An 18,004-nucleotide genomic window follows, 5' to 3' on the forward strand; every position below is an offset into this window, starting at 1 on the left:
TCATGAACATATTATTTAATTTAAAAGAATGAATCAATTTTGAATCTTTATGTTGCCGACCTCTGATCAAAGACCCTCCCTGTCGGCAACATGATACCCACACAACGCTAGCACACGTGTGCGTTAGGAATTTCGGTCTGCCATGCCGCGTATTCAGCGACGCCATGTTACTTTGTGCGCTGTCCCTCTCCCACTGCTGCAAATGTTTGGATGCAACGCGAGACGGGTGATACAGTCTGTCTCGTTCCCGCGAGTGTGGGTTCTTCCAATTTGTGTAGGGAATGAAAAATTCAAAAGAATCATGGCGATACCGTGGGATGCAGTGGTAGGTCGGCGGCACGGACGGCTTGTTTCGATTATGGCGGAAGACTCGCTCCGTTTAATGGCCGAACTCGGGACTTACCTTTTAGGCAACGTCTTGCGATGGTTGACACGGCTCCCGATTTATACCATTTTGGCGGAATCTGGAAATAAAAATGCATTTGTTAAATTGTTTATCTTCAGAAATAAATAGAAATCACATCTATTAAAAATATTTTTGTAGAGAGATCTTGTTAATAAAATAACCACTTAAGGTAAAAAAATAAGTTACAGCTAGGTAATATCTATCCATACTGCTACGAAATAGTGCCTAAATTTTCTTGGGCCGTTTACCCGAATAACCTAATTAGGCACAAAAAAATTGGTACCTATTCGGGTACACCATACATGTAACTACAGCAGACTGTATTTTGTAGCAAGATGCCAGAATGGACCAAGGGATTTTAACTTAACTACTTACTGTTAAATGTACAACGCTAAGCACCTTGACTAAAAGCAAGTGCACTTACGAAGAATGACTAAGTAAGATGAGATAAGAGCTGAGTGAGTTAAACCTCCGTAAACTGCAGTATCATAAATACTCGTACTCGTAGTAGATACATTAATCTATGTATATGTTACGGTTAATGTGATAAATTGAAAATTATTAATAATAACCGGTTATTATGAATAATTCCCGACAGTCGCGGTAAAAGTGATAAATTAATCACATTTAACAGTGATTATTTAATAATTCAACCTTAGTACTAACAAATTTCCAGTTAGTTAACAAATTAACAATTGAGGCCTTTGTCCAGCAGTGGACGTCTTTCGGCTGAAACGAACGAACGAACGAACGAACTAACAAATTTCATAAAAGAGAACAACATCTTGTGTACGTGTTCGTGTACAGCCAAACTTTTGAACGTTTTGATATCATAATATTAATATAATTTGGCATAATGAGTTTGGAATGTTTCTTGCATAATATTACTTTTCCATGATGCCTATAACATAATGTTTTGATTTAAAGTGAAAAATAGGTTAAGGTGCGGCGCCTAAGCCGCCTATTTAGTTTTATACACACATAAATGACCTCATATTAATCACATTTACCAAATCATGCGGTAATTATCCCAACTAATATTATAAATGCGAAAGTAACTCTGTCTGTCTGTCTGTCTGTCTGTCTGTCTGTCTGTCTGTCTGTCTGTCTGTCTGTTACGCTTTCCCGCTTAAACCTCGCAACCGATTTTGATGAAATTTGGCATAGAGATAGTTTGAGTCCCGGGAAAGAACATAGGATAGTTTTTATCCCGGTTTTTGAAACAGGGACGCGCGCGATAAAGTTTTTCTGTGACAGACAAAATTCCACGCGGGCGAAGCCGCGGGCGGAAAGCTAGTTCATAATAACCGGCGATTATTCATAATTTTCACATTTATCACTTTGACCGTAACATATATATTTTAGTTTGGTACTTGAAACCTTTACTTACAGCACAAAATGTCAGCTTATTTTAAGCCATCGTGCGTACCGTCTTAGATTCTCATAAAATATTATGCATTTATGCTCATGAATATACTACAGTAGGTATTCAAATAATTAACAAATATATATTCAAATACATACAATATTCAAATTTAATACACACTTCCATAACTATATGTAAATGCTCTAGCACAGTGTTCCGCAAACTATGTCATGTACCGCGGCACACTGTGGTGGTCATTAGATGATGAGCCTCGGAAAAATAAGATTATGTTATAAACTTATTTTTAGTAAGGAAGTAGGGGAAGACTAATAAAAGTAATTACTTAAAACTTGATGTTTCATGTGTCGTGTACCTCCAAAAAATTATGTATTCCTAAATGTACCTTGAACACAAAAATTTTGCGGAACACTGCTCTAGCAGATGACAGAGTGATATATTATCTAGTCTTGCTGTGTAATATTAAACCTAAACAGTATTTCAAAAAGTTTTATGGGCAAACTACGACTTTTTAAAAGGCCTTATTCTACGCAAGGTAGTACCTGAATTGTTGTAAATAGTTTTATTACCCTTGAAGAGTAACAGGTAAAAGCAGAAGATAATTTATGTCTTCAAAGGTCAAACGTCAGATAATAAATAACTTACAATCGAGATAAAAATTGATTGAATGCTGTTTCAGTAGCTTGAAAAAAATTAAACTGTAAATTTTAGAGTTATCGGGAATCTATTTAAAAGTATTTACTTACTGACTAGTATACAGTAAAATAGAGTAAGACAGTTTGCAAACACTTAATATAGTGAATTCAACCCATCCGGGCATCTTTCAGAGAAATTCTTTGTGAAATATTAATAATTAGGTTTTCAGGTCCAAAATGAAGTATTTTACATATTAATTAGCGTCATTATGCGGTGCAGTGAAGAAGCTGAAACCTATTCAATAACAATAAAACCAACAAAGAAATGTCTCCGACATGGCAACCATGCTAAGTCAAAAGTTACTACAAAATCGCGTCGAATGAGTGATTGATACGCAATAAACTGGATTTACTACGGCAGTCATAAACGCACGCCAGAATAGCTAATCATGTATTAATCGCAATTTAACGCATCTACTGTCAAATAATACTTGAAAGAACAAGCGATAAAATTTTAATGGCGTTTGTGAACGCGTGCGAATTTTCACGTCGCTATGTTGGGGTGGGTCACTGAAATGAGTGCAATCGGTGTGTTATTAAGTGTTTCATTAGATTTAACGACACAGTGTCACCAATAGGCTATGTACTGAAACATTTAATTTTGCAATATATTACTTAGAGTATATAGTTAAGCACTTATTTTTCAGTAATATTATTACAGCTTTGAGAAAATCATTCAGCTAGCGCAGATTCAGCAATTATTCGAAGTGATATTCATTACCCTAGGAACAACGTACAGAATGAATGTTCAAATATTCTTTAAGCATGAGAGTTTTAGCATTAGCTACAAAAGTAAGCCTATTTTGTGGCCAATGCGACTAAACTTTGTTCCTTAAAAGAATTAAAGAAAAAGCGTAATTAAACATTAAAAACAAATGCCGCGCTGTAAATTATCTAAACAATAAGGCCATTATGAAAGGCCACAATTATAAAAGCAAGGTAAGGCAAACACCCACACGGAAGGCGTCGAGCCTACCGCAAAACTTTGACCAATACAATCGTTTCTTTGTTTATCGAACCTTTATTGTGCCGACTTTATGGGAGCGAAGTATGGCCGTTGAACCGAACTTTCCGATTACGGTTTTTTAATGTTTCAACGGGAATACTTGTTAATATTTCATTGTTGGTCAACGATCGTGGTGAATGCGTTTACGAAGTCCGGTTCTTTGCGGCGAAAATGTTGTGGGCTGAATTTTATACGGAATTTAGAACAATTTTCCGGTTTTTACAACTCAGCTTGAATAAAGCTTTTCTTGCGCAGGTACTAATTTATCAGTCCATTTCTTCTGTGATTATTAAATATCTACGTAACTTAACTATTACATACTACAAATAATAGCATTCTCAATCATCTTAACTTGGAAAAAGAAGACTAATTTACAAACGTACAATTTTTTCAATTCAAAAGTACTGAATCTTACCTACTCTTAACTCTATTAAAGAAACCGCAATGCTGATCTTTTAGAAATTTTATAGCTTTATACTGAAGGTAGACAAAAACGATTTATCTGCAAGCAAAGGTATATAAAACCGGGCCTTTAGAAATCCCTGTAGATTTAGATAATGAGCTTTCATAGGTGACCGATTTTATTTTCTTCGGCGCTGGCGGTCGTAAACCAAATGGCTGGAAACTAGTAGGTCTGAGCCTGCCCTGGTCTGCTACGGATGTGGAACGCCAGATCCGTAGCCGGTACTTTCGAATATCCGTTGGGAAATTGTATCCGAAACAGCGTAGGGAATGTAATAATTTTACAGTTACAATTTTTTTTTTCATTTTACGTTAACTGCGTACAGGTCTCTTTCAGGGCTTATGATTGATGGTTTCGTCATGGTGACTTAGTAAAACAGAGTCTTCACTTGGGATATAGGACTCTAAGTGGAGACTTAAGAATATCATATTAACCGGTGATGAGAAAAAATGGCCAACAAATATGGTCACGTCATATGTGTTACTTACTTATAAGCTTTTAAATAAGAAGTTAAGTAAGAGTTGCCCCACTATTACCATTGAATTACTACTTATTTTTCATGTGCGTTATTATTATTATGTTATTAGACCTACAATAACAGCCATTGCGACTGTGACAATTATAATACCTATGCCACACGGCCGTTGGCAACATTGGTAGTGCAGCTAAAACCTGCATAGGTTTATAGCCAAATGCCTACCTATAATTATCGGCCCGCAGCTATTAGGCACGTCATGACGTTCCATTCAAAGGCCACGATTCACGATAGCTCACCCAAACACTGTTTAGTGATGTTGTAAATCAAATCATCAATTACGGTAGCGTTTACACTCGCGACGCCGCCATGTAAACAATCCAACATTAAAACTGTGCTACCTACGTTTTACGAGCATTCGATTTGGGGGAAAATCGATTTTATTCGCTCGCCGTACAATCGATTCACGTTTATAGACGCGCGCTCGTAACGTTTTTTCATCAGGAAGTGGTGGCGGATGCACCGCGGAAGATGGTGTGAGTAAACACAGAGGAACGGTAGTTTTGTTAACGTTTTTGGGTTTAATATAACCCTAAGAGATGGTAAAGTGCTTGTTTTTGATAGGGTAGTTAGAACTCTGAACCACTAGTAAATTGATACTGTCAAAACTATAAAAATTCATCTCTATCTCTCTCTTATAGTTATTGCATGGCAAAGAGAACCTAGAACATCACTACTTCGCACACTCAATTGACTAACTTTTATTAACTTCATAGCTAACTACTAAAAACAAATTCTAAAGAAAATTGAAAACAACTCGGGCTATAATGAAGTTTCTTTTAAAATAAGACTTGAAATACTGGGTAATTATGTCAACCGACTCAATAACTGTTAAATCGCTGTTAATTAATACGTACCTTCAGGTAATAGAAATAAAATCTTCTTATAACTCCACCAGCCCACTAAACTATCAACAGCACATCACTTCAACAAGGTTACCATTACAACTGAATTGAAACTTTAATTGTGAGCCACTCTCGGCCGAGACCATCGGTGCCATCAACTGCACTGAGCGATGAGTTCAACAAAAATAAATTGCACCACATATTTATCTTACTACAAAACACTAACAAATTGATATGTTTATCTACAAAGAACTATAAATTCGCCCGGAACGGCCCACCCTTTAGTGAGGGGACCACCCTTCTGATTTAAAAAGTTGCAAATATTACATAAATAATAAAAAATCTTCCCCTAAATGTCTCGGGATGAGATATAATTTTGGCCAGCTCATAGTTCCGGGGTAATGGTCTGCATCGTTCTTTCAGATTTAAATTTGATCATGCAATATTCATGATGTAATTCTTAAGATGGGGAAAGTTTTAACATGGGATGATCCAATGGCAGAGTTGTAAAATGAATTGCTTTAACTGAGGGATTTGGTTCAAACCTGAGTAAACTGGAATATACTGAATTTTTAAGTAAAAATTGTCGCAAACTATCAATAAATAGAAAATTGATTTTAGACGAAGATTCAACTTATTAATTTACAGATCACGCTAGTTTTTATAATCCACAACGTAATTTATTCAAAAATACGAGTACCCACTGTAAATATTTTTTACAATATTGAGCTACGTAATATGTACCTATGTACTTTACATAATATTATTATAATTGAATAGGATAAGGAACAGCGTCAAAATAGTCATCATATTATATTGCATAACTGTCCCTTATCTTTATTATTGTGACATAATTTTAAGCAAGTATTTTTTGTAATCAAAATTATTTCAATAAAAAAATAACTTGACGTATTCCACACTACTTTCATAGAAAAATACATAGCCTTCTATACAATAAGGGAAATGATAGAAATTAAATTAATCTACAATGGCATCCATGAAGGCATTGTCCATATTCATAACCCGCACTATAATCCCTTTAAACTTAACCCTAAAATCACGACTAGTGAAAAAATCAACTAAACTAGATTAGTTATAGGGGTATCCTGTGTTTCAATTCGAGCTGATGAGAAAAGTTTTAATCGTATTGTTCTCCTAATTGGAAATAGGGCGTTGTGTTAATCAAGCTGAATGGAGGGGAGAATGATTAATAATGTCATTATGTTTTGATGAAATAACTATTTACTTTTCCACTCGTATTTTTGTTAGAGATAATTTTAATAAATACATTTTTTTTTCAATTAAGTATTAATACGTCATGATGAATCAAATGACGTAAGTACTTTTTTAATAGATGTTTTAGGGCTTTGGAATGGAATTCTGCTTACGTCTAGAATGTCCGGAGTTTAACGTCACTCTAACGTCACATGTGACGCCTGTCGTATTATAACGGATGTATACGTGTTACTTTATTTTCAAGGTAATACTTTATCATTGCCACATCAAACATCGAGGAAATGTAGGTAATTTAATTTTAACAAAATTTAATCTCATCATTACAAACATTCACAGTAATTTTTATTTTTATACATATTTATGAAATTAAATAATTTAGAATATGTGTTAACCGCTTTCCAATAAACCGTACAATACGATAATATCTAGTTATTCACACTGCACGCTACTCGCTTTCACGGAGTAAGCTACTGGGCCTGTAAGACCGGTAGCGGCTGCTTTCCCGTCTATTTAAAACCGTTTTCCTCCCCGTATGGGGTTACCATCCATCCAATTAAAGACCGGACCTGCCTGCCGTTCGGTTTTCTAATATTTTATTTTGTATTTCATGAACAAAACACGGACGTAATTAAGAATACTGTCCGGATGTTTTTGAACGCACATTTCAGCTTTTTCTCGGGACATTTTGAATTTGTTCAGAAAGGACGTTAAGCTTTGCTCGGTCGCATCTTAGCGTATTTGTAATAGGAGCGATTTTGCAGGGAGGATGTATAATCTAATGTGCTGTCTCTATGGCAACCCTACCCGCATTAATTCAGTTGTTTACGACGGCCCGTGGCCCGACAGACCGGGATCACCAGATGCCGCTCCCACGCCGCGCACATTGTCCCGACGTGGGCGATTATGTACCAGTTCTGTATCATTTTATTGTAATCCAAGCAGAAAGAAGGTTTGAAATGTTACATGCGTTAGTTAGGGTTATCGGTGAAAATATCTCCGGATTGTTGACTGCATAAATTTTTCTAAGCAAGAAATATGTTTTCAAATGAGCATTTTTGTTTGGTATCGACAAAGATAGTATTGGTATTCGTTAAGCATTTTTTTTTGCTACACCGACAAGTTAGTTCTATTCTTCTTCGTGGTTGAAAAAATTGTTTAAAAAAACAAATACCTACAAAACGAACCAGACCGATATCATGGAGTATTCCAACTTTATATCTGTCTAATACAGTTTTTGAAATAGATTTCCCGTTTAAAGCTTTAGTTAATTCTGTCTCTTACGTCGAGGTGGTTGATAATATGCTGAATATTGAAAATTTTCTAAAAACGACAATCTATTAACTTAATAGAATACGTTTAGGCAAAGATTAATGGTGATAACTAAACCTAACAATAAAAAAGAAAAACGTGATCTTGATTACAATAACATAGCAGTGAAAGTCCATGTTGCTTCCACAGATATAATTCAAAACTCTAATCATAATGCATAGAGCACCTATAAGTTGTAAATCTCGACTTTTTATGTTCTAATAAACCGTTTTATTAGTTATTAACACGTGTTAAACGACCGAAAGAGTGGGGCATTTGTACAAAAGTCCGATCATTAACATACGAGTGTGATTGACTACTACAACCTTAGGCCTTAAATGACTTATGGTACAGTCGGAATGGAAACTTTTTGAGACAGAAATTGTACCAACTTTAAAGGAGTTGAAGAAAATGACCAGTGTGGTGGCCAGAACAAATCCTCCATTGCTTAGAGAGGGTCATGCTGTTGCAATGGAAACTAAACGATGAAAGGAAATTACAATTAAAAATAATGTATTTGAGTCTACAATATCCATTAATAAATTGTTTATTAATCCTCAAAATCTCAAAGTAAACTTTTTTGTTTATTCTTTAAGTTTTACAAGTTCTACGTGCATTATTTTTCATGTTCTGATAAGAAGGAAGGCTGTAAAAACATTGTATTGTTGCCATCCCAGTGTACTATTGCCGTTCTGAAAAAGATATTATCATTTCACATGCTTCCTCTAACTCAAAAATAATCACGTTAACGCATCTGACTATACTTGTAATGGGCTATTAAACTATAACTCAATTATGAAGAGTTAAGGTGCGAACAAACAAATAATGTTATTGCACCCATAAATAATTTGTGGTTTTATTGAGTACGTTAAAAGTTATCGCCTAAATCTAAAGAAACTCCAACGGAACATGTACAACGTAAATAGAATGTGGCAACATTCACTTAACATTATCTTGGTGCAAGGAAAAGTACTGATAAGAAGAAGTAGTTCAGTAGCTTAACTAGAAACTCGATACCTGTGCGTTTGCGTAAAGAATAACTTAAATATACAATAAGTCAAGTGTTACTTATTTCACAATATTATTAATAGATAAGCAAGCTGAAGTGGCAATGGGCGGCGCACATAGTACGCAGAACTGACGACTGATGGGGCAGCAAGGTTCTGGGTTGGAGGCCACGTACTGGAAAGTGCAGTGTGAGACGTCCACCAACAAGGTGCAATGAATGGACAGATGACCTTATAAAGGTAGCAGGAAGGCGCTGGGGGATAGGGGGAGGTAATATGTTCATCAGTGGTGTATTATGATGATGATTGATGTACCTACACAAAAACCCTCAGGTAAGTCTTTATGACCATTTTATCGACTCTACATGGTCAGCATTTATCACCTAACCGTGAAAACTTTTTTACCATAGACAAAAAAGAAAATCCACAAACCCAAATATCTTGACACGGGATCAAATTACCATTAATAACCGACGTAAATCAATTATTCGTTTCAAACAGTCATCGACTTTTAAATAGTAATAAAATGTACAAACGGCAGTCAATTTATTTATTGCCTTAAAGTTGTAAAACGATATTACACGCCATAATGACGTGTGTTATTGGCATTTATTCGAACGGTTTTACCATCAGTGACCACTTGTTGAACGTTTATGATTATTGTTTAATTAAAAACAGATTAGTTTCACTAAATGCCACCAATCTGATCTAGTGCCGACGTGCTTTGTAATTTTCCTAGCTTTTTTCAGCGAAGATAAAATATGACAAACTTTTAATTCGAAAAGTATACTCAGTAATAATAAGTTTAGTTAGTGTCTTAATTCCAATAAAAATCATTTTTTAAACAAGAATTTACCTGAGTTTTAATTAATACTCCTTTTTAAACTGTTTATTTATTTATTTATTTAGGACAACCAACAAGACAGACACAAGTACGAGTAGAGGGGTTTACATACATATTTTTCTTAGGACTAGGTGCTCTTAATTACAGGCTGCCACGGCGCATGCAAAAGTGGACTTTTGACATAGTTTTAACGTAAGAAATACAGTTTTTATTTTAAGCAATACAAGCTGTTCAAAAAAAGGTAAAGCTAAGTTCATAATGAGTGCTAATAACAACCTTTTGGAACATAGCTTCTTAGAACATAGCCTGTTCGAGGGAAGTCTAGTCACATACCTAATCCATAATATAGGACTTTGTGCTTTAAACTCTAGCTTTCTCACGTTAAATTCGCTTCCAACAACGGTGTAACACTATGTAACTACTCCATTATGTACAAGCGATCCGAGAACCCTCGGCCGCAACTATGTTGCACATGCGCCCGACCATTTGCACTTGATTTATTTATTGCTGGCAAAAATGTCAACAATGAAACATTTTAAAAGTGAAACGAAATTGTTCACAAAAGGGTGTCCGAGCATTGTCTCACCCTGTTATGCAAATGACTACGCTGAAACCGAAAGTGCCCGCTCCCATAAAGGGATATCTTGCGCAACCTTTACATAAATTATCGATACGCATTAGGCAAATCACGAAACCCTTTGTTAAGAAACGTCCCAAGCCCTAAACTGGACAAAACCAGTTCGAACCGGACAAAAAATACCCAAATTATCGCCCATTATCTTACGCCTTTCAAGAAAGGGTGGAATTAGCATATTGGATTCAATATTTTGGCTTTTGTGGTAAACTCTACTTTCGTTTTCGCATTTTAAACCATAGTTATTTTCGTTCAAGTGACAGTAACGGCTAGGCACTCGGACAAAACGCTGTATAGTGCCATTAAAAGATTGGAGATGAATAGTTTCATGAAGTTTAGTGTCAATAAATTGATAGAGACATTGCAATTAACCTTGATAATCGTTATACGATCTTAATGACAATATTATGTTCTGTTATTATCTTGATAGCGAGTGTTATTGCGTTCGTAAATCAATAAGTGTGTCTCTATGAAGTGAAGCTTTTTTCCAAGTGAAAAGTGCAGTGATTTTTTTTCCTCTACATAAGAATGAGTGGGTATATTTCATAGATCGCGATCATGTCGAACATATTTCGATAAGTAGACTAGTTGTCGTGATTTACATTCAGGTGTGTTCGTGTTACCGGATAGTTAAGTTTTTACGGTCACGATAGAGGGCGAGCGAGTGGGGCCGATTTGTATATCGTAAGCGAGGCGACGACAGCCGATGACACGGTATCTGCTATGTCGTCGATCTCTTTATGTGTAAGTGTTACGTTTAGTGCCCCGTTTATAGCTTTTGGTTGCGTCGAGGTAGTGGTATAACTTGTTAGTTAGAAACCCGTAAGTGCCTTCGAGATTTTTTCCTCGGCTTTATAGAGTTCAAACGCGTGTGAATTCACTAGCTGACAATAAATTTAATCGGTATCTGACTTAATAAAAATGTTGTCTAACAAAAGGGTTTGGGGCTTGACTATTTTATTATGTTCTGTCCAACGATAGACTGACATGTTTTTGTTTTATATTGTTGATATTATAAACCTTACAAACCTAAGTAGAACTCTACACTACAGGTAAGAATAAACGATACACCACAAATAAATTATTTGATTTGATTTTGATCTGTCTGTTTTACGGTTAAACAAATGACGAATACTCCCTTCGAAGTAATTCAACTCTTGAATAACACTATGCTAAACAGAGTCATCAGAATCAATACGTTCGTTTTCTATCTAAAACGTCACGTCAACCGCAAGCCTGGCTAACTCAATCCAACATGGCGTCGACCGCACTGCCCATTCATCAGCGTCATAAAATGGTATTACTCGGATCGCAGGCTGTCTGCCATGATTACTGCGAATCATAATAAATCATACCCGCAGAGGCCCGCACATTATAATTGCTAGATCTCCACTATAAATCAAATATTTCGGCTGCGTGCGGGTAGTTTTTTATTGTCACATGCCGTTTGCAGCTGAAATGAAACTTTGGGTTGACAGTGCTGATTGAGTTTTGAAAGAACGTAATTTTTTGCAGTCTTCAGAGAGAAAAATATGCCTCAATTCAGGTCTGTTCTTAACCGATTACTTTTATTTATATTGTGTAACGATTGCTCAAGTACAATTTTAAAGCCTACTAAAAGTGACGCGATATCAATCTTATAAACTGTAAAATGATCAACTAGGTATTATTCTTGAAATAAACTATTGTCCTGTTTGCTAATGATTTGTATACTGCCTTTACAATCGGACTTCTGATCTAGATCTGGAAATATTAATTGTAAGGCCTTACGTAGGAATTTTATTTAATATAGGTACTGCACTCCTACTCTAGATTTAGAGATAGTTGGAGTTGATGATAGAAAGCAAAGCGAATTAGAGATCCATTTAAATTTTATTGTTTATTTACTTCTCTCGAATATATACTGAAGTGTGTATTTTTGATTGCAAAAACGTTAGTCTACAGCAGCACAAAACGTAAAACACAAAAACGGTAAAATTGATACACAGTTTTAATTTGACGCTTGATTACATTTCATTAACAGTCACAATGAGTTGTAATTACCTATTTGTAGTATCAGTACAATACTGGTTTAATTACTGTAACAGTACTAAACCGATACACGGCCCCTTCACACCTACAACTCAAGGAGTAATCTACAATAATTGACTCTCGCTGAGAAAGCTATAAATGGTTATTGAGTGTACCAATAAACGTGCTCGATTAATACCTCACCGAGTGTACATAATAACCCAAACAATTATATAGATATACTCCACTGTGGTTACGATGGAATTGGATATCAGATATTATTTGTTCTAGTCGTAGTAATTTCAGAATCAAGATTAAGATTTTTAACAAACATCGTTAAAATTAAACGCATATTTTGTATTATGAGTTTTATAAAATGAAATAACTAACAGAAGAAGTATTGAAAAGGATATTTTTAACAGCAAAAGCTAAAGTAACTTTGCTTTGTTCTTGCAAAATTCCATAGCTTCTTTTAGAAAATTCTTCACTAAAATGTTCACAAAGAATTCACGTTTCACGAAGCCATTATTTGTCGACCATAGTTTAGGGAGGAGCATTATCATTTCTTTGGTCGCCACGTCGACGAACCTCTTAGCCCGTAAATAGGTCTGGCATTTTAGAATCTTGCCTAGTATTTTACGTGCATTGGCAAATACTTAGGTACAATGCGGCAGTAAACCCTACAGATCCGTATACGTGCTAAATAAAGGTCAGTGGGCATCATAAATTATGCTTTATACCGTCTCAGGGACAATCTACTTTCGTGTGGTAACAAGCCGAGACATGGGCCCGCGGCGTCACATCGCCACGAGCGGCGACTCACGATTTGAAAACAGATTTATGATCGTCCACGATAACGGGCTTGCGATAAAAATTTTGCCATTCCAAGGAACACGTAGGTAAACGTATGTGACACTCACTTATGTACAGCCTAGAGCGAAGAAATATACTTATGTAATCGACAACCAAAATAGCAATTTAAAAATTGCAAACCATGAAAATCTGCTAATTAGAAAATTATGCAACTAACTGATTAATTAACTGCTCATTAGATGATATTCATTTTATTGCGATGTAGGTACTTGTATAATATTTTTGCTTATGACATCCATAGTCAATCTCTGCTTAAAGAACTATATTACGAAATGGTAGGTAAATAAGAACATAATACCTATACTATAAAATCTTAATATAAGTATTAAAATCTAGCTTTATGTATGTTAAATTGTCTGAATTTCAAAGCGCAATATAATTGGCAAAGCTGAGCGAAGCGAGCGAGCGCAAGACGCCGCGGCGAGCGAGCGCAAGACGGCGAGCGGCGTGCTACGCCGTAGCGTCGTAGTCGCTAAGCGCTCTATGCAAAATTTTCAACCAGTGACAATATTTTTTTTTTCTTTTAAATGAATAAAGAAACTTTTTATTCTTTATTTCTCGTTTTATCCTGGCATATCGAGCGTGTCACACGATTTTCAGTCTAACTCACGAATTTCAGTCGTGGGACAGCGGCCATTAAACGTTCATGTTTCAAGTCACGATTGCCACGAACCCTGTTTTTGTGATATCTAAAGGTCCTCTTTAACAATGGCTCGATTTATTTCTCCCATTGTTACACCGCTTTTGTTGTAATACAGCGAACTAGTACGTGTTTTATAACGGACTGAAATGTGAACCTGCTATTTTACCTCGTTTTGTGTGAATTTTATACTAAAATAAATTTATTTACCGTATACGTCATTTGGATCGACACTATTTTTTACTTCCGTGAGCTAAGGTTTAACCGTGTTGTTTAACATACGAATCATGATGTTGTAGTGTTTAATAGATTTCCTTCATTACAATAACCAGTTATTAATTCAAAACCAGCAAGTAGCATTTGCGTCTTCCATTACTAGAATTAATCTCGTAAGTTTTGCAGTGCCAGGACAAACTTCTATAGTTTAATGGCAAGAACGAGACAGCAGTTTAAACTTTTAGCCATATAACTTGGTCTCTTTCCCTTCTCACACGTCAGTGAATTCACTGAAAATATCGCCCCTACCAACCGAGCGTAATTGAAGCAGCCCATAGCCAACTCTAGAGTCACGTTTAACTCAGCATTGTTGTTGGCTATAAATAAATATAGTTTGTGCCAATAGAAACTGACAATCTTGTGAATGCATAATGATAAATATCGCCATAGATAGTTATTATAAGTACTGCCTCCGTATCCTTAACATCAATTTGCAATCAAAGATAAGTCTACTCATACTAATATTATAAAGCTGAAAAAATTATCAGTTTGTTTGAAGCCGCTAATCTCAACAACCACAGGTTTGATTTAAAAACAAAGAAATATCTTAGATAAATAAATAAATATAGCGATAGTCCATCTATGGAAGAAAGTTTCCTTAATAAAGAAAAATAAAAAAAGCTATAGGCAAAAATAACATCACGCTATGGCCAATAAGGAGCGGAGCATCAATAAAAATGTTGCGAAATCGGGAAAAATATTCAAACAATTTTCACGTTTTTTCATGGTTACAGTTAATCATTAGATACATAGCTCGGTATCAATGCAATGTGTGAATCATTCGGAAGATAGATCCAGGTATACGAGTAAAAGTGTGACTTAATTCGATTTTCTTTCCCAAAGGAGTCGCAGTGTTTCACGTTTCAGTGTGACTAGTTCTCATTATTCTCTATTTGTTATACAAGTTGCCAGTTTCTATGGCGGACCATAGATGAAAGAGTGCCGCCGACCTCCTCCCGAGGTCAGCGCGCAGGCTCGAATAATGCCATTGTTTTTGATCCGGCCTCTAACACTCATGGTGTTTGTGGTTACAACGATCTATGGCTATATTACTTCGCCTTAATAATAGTAGGTAGGTATTGCAATACTATAGTTATAATTCTTTAGAAAAATTGAGTATGTAGAAGAATCATTATAACGATTAAAAATAGAGGCCATATTACGTTAACGTTTTATGTTTAAAACGACACAATCTAACTTGGCATGATTTAAAAAAGTTTGTTTTATTATGAAATTAACTTGAAATTATTATGAAATGATCCGTAGCAGAACGAATAAGTATAAGTATATAAAATTCCTTGTCTGTGTAGGTGCCTGAAATTGTGGTAATAATAAGAATAATGTAAGTAATTGACCGACAGTAAATTGAAAACTGAAAACAGTACATTATGTGTTTCCATCATGTATTGAGCCCATTCAATAGAAGTAATATGAATAGATTCGTCCGGGAAAACTGGATTCAAAAGAAAATTCTTTGGTAAATTGCTGATGAAAATGAATTTGATTAATTTCTGATAAAGATAAACGTTTATTTATTTTATGTTAAGTCACTCAACGTTATTAACCAGTAAAACGTTAATTATAAATCAATTTAATGGTTAGCAATAATTCAAATGGCCGCTATGATAATTATAAAATATTGTTGTTAATTTAATTTAACCTAGACTCGCGGTAGGCATTTTCATTCGCGGTAGGTATTTTACTAAGCTAATCATAATGTAACATATTGGTAGTAGTAAAATGCAAAGTAAGTAGCAAAACACATTACTCGCAAGTTAATTGCAAATCAAAACTTAATTAGCAAAAAGATGTATGTATTACTTACTAATAATCCATAAATCTCCTATATATTCTGGCACATAATGACTCAGGTCATAACTGTAATACGATGTTATAAACATGTATTACTCTTGTAGCACCGTGCAAAAATCAATGTCCAACTGGCGATAAGGGGGAAACGTCAGCGCGCTCGTACGAACCACTACAGTCATTTCGCATGGATCGCTCTATAACAATTACTTTCAGTTATTCGAAAATTGAAATTCAAACTTGGAATCACTCGACCGCCATCTTGATCCGGCGTGCGTACGCGCCTGCGCGCCGCGAGCACCGCGAAATTACAGGCACACAGCGCGCGCCCGCTCGCGCGTTTAAAAATAAAATAAAGTTAAAACAACGTCATTTGTGCACGTGTGTGTGAGGGCCAGTATTTATTTATAGGCTAGTAGCTATGTAAATATAACGAACGACCAAGTCCGGTTCAGCATTTCTTGTGGTTTGCGAAACGTCTTAATTCGACTTCGTAGCAACCTACTTTGTTCTGAGTAGATCAGCATACAATTACCGCAGCAACTCTCTGTAATTATGTGTAGTAAAATTATAAAGCTTTGATTTTGAGTTATCTAAATACGCTGGAGATTGGAAAGCCGAGTCGTTCGATAGCTTAAAGCGAGCTAGGCGCCAGAGCAATTAGATTGAGCCAGACAAGCACTTAGATGCGGTATTAATTACCTTGCTGTGTGTGCCGCGAATGGAGTACGAAAACAATTAAAATTCCAGGCTAAATCAACGCCCAACAGTCACGATACGAGTAATTTGAGCGTCTGGAATCTAGTTTGACATCGTTATGTAAAATGCTCGCAGCTACGCTAAGTCAACAACCCGTTTTTTAACATTATAGTAGTATTGCACAGTCTTTTATTTTCCCTTAGAAGCGGACATCCCTGTTTTATTAATTCAATCGTTAGATATTACTATTATGTATAAAATTGATGAAGGAACTAGTAGTTGTATTTGCTTAGTTTCGAAGAAATATTCGATATTGTGATTTTATAAAAAAAACAGTTTTAGAAGCATATTTTCTAAAAAAATTACATTAAGGCAGAATTTTGTTAAATAAATTTACCTATCACTATAACGTCTACCTTTATGCAGAAATAAATGGTTATTACTGCAGTAATTTAGGAATTATTTAATAATTTATGATTTTCAGAAAACATTTTTTTCTCCGTTGTCCTAGAAAAATGGCAGCTATATTTACTTTATATTGATGCATGGTATAATTATCTATAATACCTGAAAATATTACTTGCCTATCCCGTGGAAGTTGGATGATACGACTAAAAAAAATTGTCAAAAGTAATATTGACTAAGGCCATCAGTCAAAACCACTATTAACTGAAATTTGCAGTCAAAAGTGGTTTTGATCGATTATGAGTTTTGACTGCAACATATATATCGATGTTTCGAAAACGATAGGATTTCCAATAAGCCGCCACAGGGCCAACTCTATAATTATCAAACTCGACCAGACAAATTAATAATGGTAAAAGCAATGAATTTCAATAGTTATCTAACAAAGGCATTAAAACCGTATTGTTACGGACGGCATTTAAAAAACTAAAAAATATTCAGATGACAACCCTATTTACATATAAATTTTCTAAACTCATAGAAATTAAAATATCTTCCAACTTCCACGGGATAGGCAAGTAATATTTTCAGGTATTATAGATAATTATAATCATGCATCAATATAAAGTAAATATAGCTGCCATTTTTCTAGGACAACGGAGAAAAAAATGTTTTCTGAAAATCATAAATTATTAAATAATTCCTAAATTACTGCAGCAATAACCATTTATTTTTGCATAAAGGTAGACGTTATAGTGATAGGTAAATTTATTTACAAAATTCTGACTTAATGTAATTTTTTTAGAAAATATGCTTCTAAAACTGTTTTTTTTATAAAATCACAAAATCGAATATTTCTTCGAAACTAAACAAATACAACTACTAGTTCCTTCATCAATTTTATACATAATAGTAATATCTAACGATTG

The 18,004-nt window shown here is 35.1% G+C and overlaps 2 protein-coding genes across 4 annotated transcripts in view; one reads left to right on the top strand and one right to left on the bottom strand.

The window, feature by feature from the left end:
• The window catches only part of Abd-b (abdominal B), a 108,535-nt gene that overhangs the window by 37,860 nt on the left and 52,671 nt on the right, over positions 1–18,004 (bottom strand). For 2 of the 3 annotated variants that reach the window (XM_028314825.1, XM_028314826.1), the window contains exon 3: positions 404–464. The gene's annotated coding sequence lies outside the window, so the exon portion shown is untranslated. Of the gene's footprint in view, positions 1–403; positions 465–15,987; positions 16,212–18,004 lie in introns of those variants that run through there. The other variant, XM_028314827.1, reaches the window with a different exon arrangement.
• The window catches only part of LOC114360218 (uncharacterized), a 44,810-nt gene continuing 37,444 nt past the window's right edge, over positions 10,639–18,004 (top strand). The window contains exon 1 of the mRNA XM_028314831.1: positions 10,639–11,107. Within this exon, the coding sequence (XP_028170632.1) occupies positions 11,087–11,107 (21 nt within the window). The 5' untranslated portion in view covers positions 10,639–11,086. The remainder of the gene's footprint in view (positions 11,108–18,004) is intronic.

The sequence above is a fragment of the Ostrinia furnacalis genome, unplaced genomic scaffold, assembly GCF_004193835.3.
Source record: "Ostrinia furnacalis isolate ACB-3 unplaced genomic scaffold, ASM419383v2 OfSCF4915, whole genome shotgun sequence".
In the NCBI taxonomy this organism is placed as follows: Eukaryota; Metazoa; Arthropoda; class Insecta; order Lepidoptera; family Crambidae; genus Ostrinia; species Ostrinia furnacalis.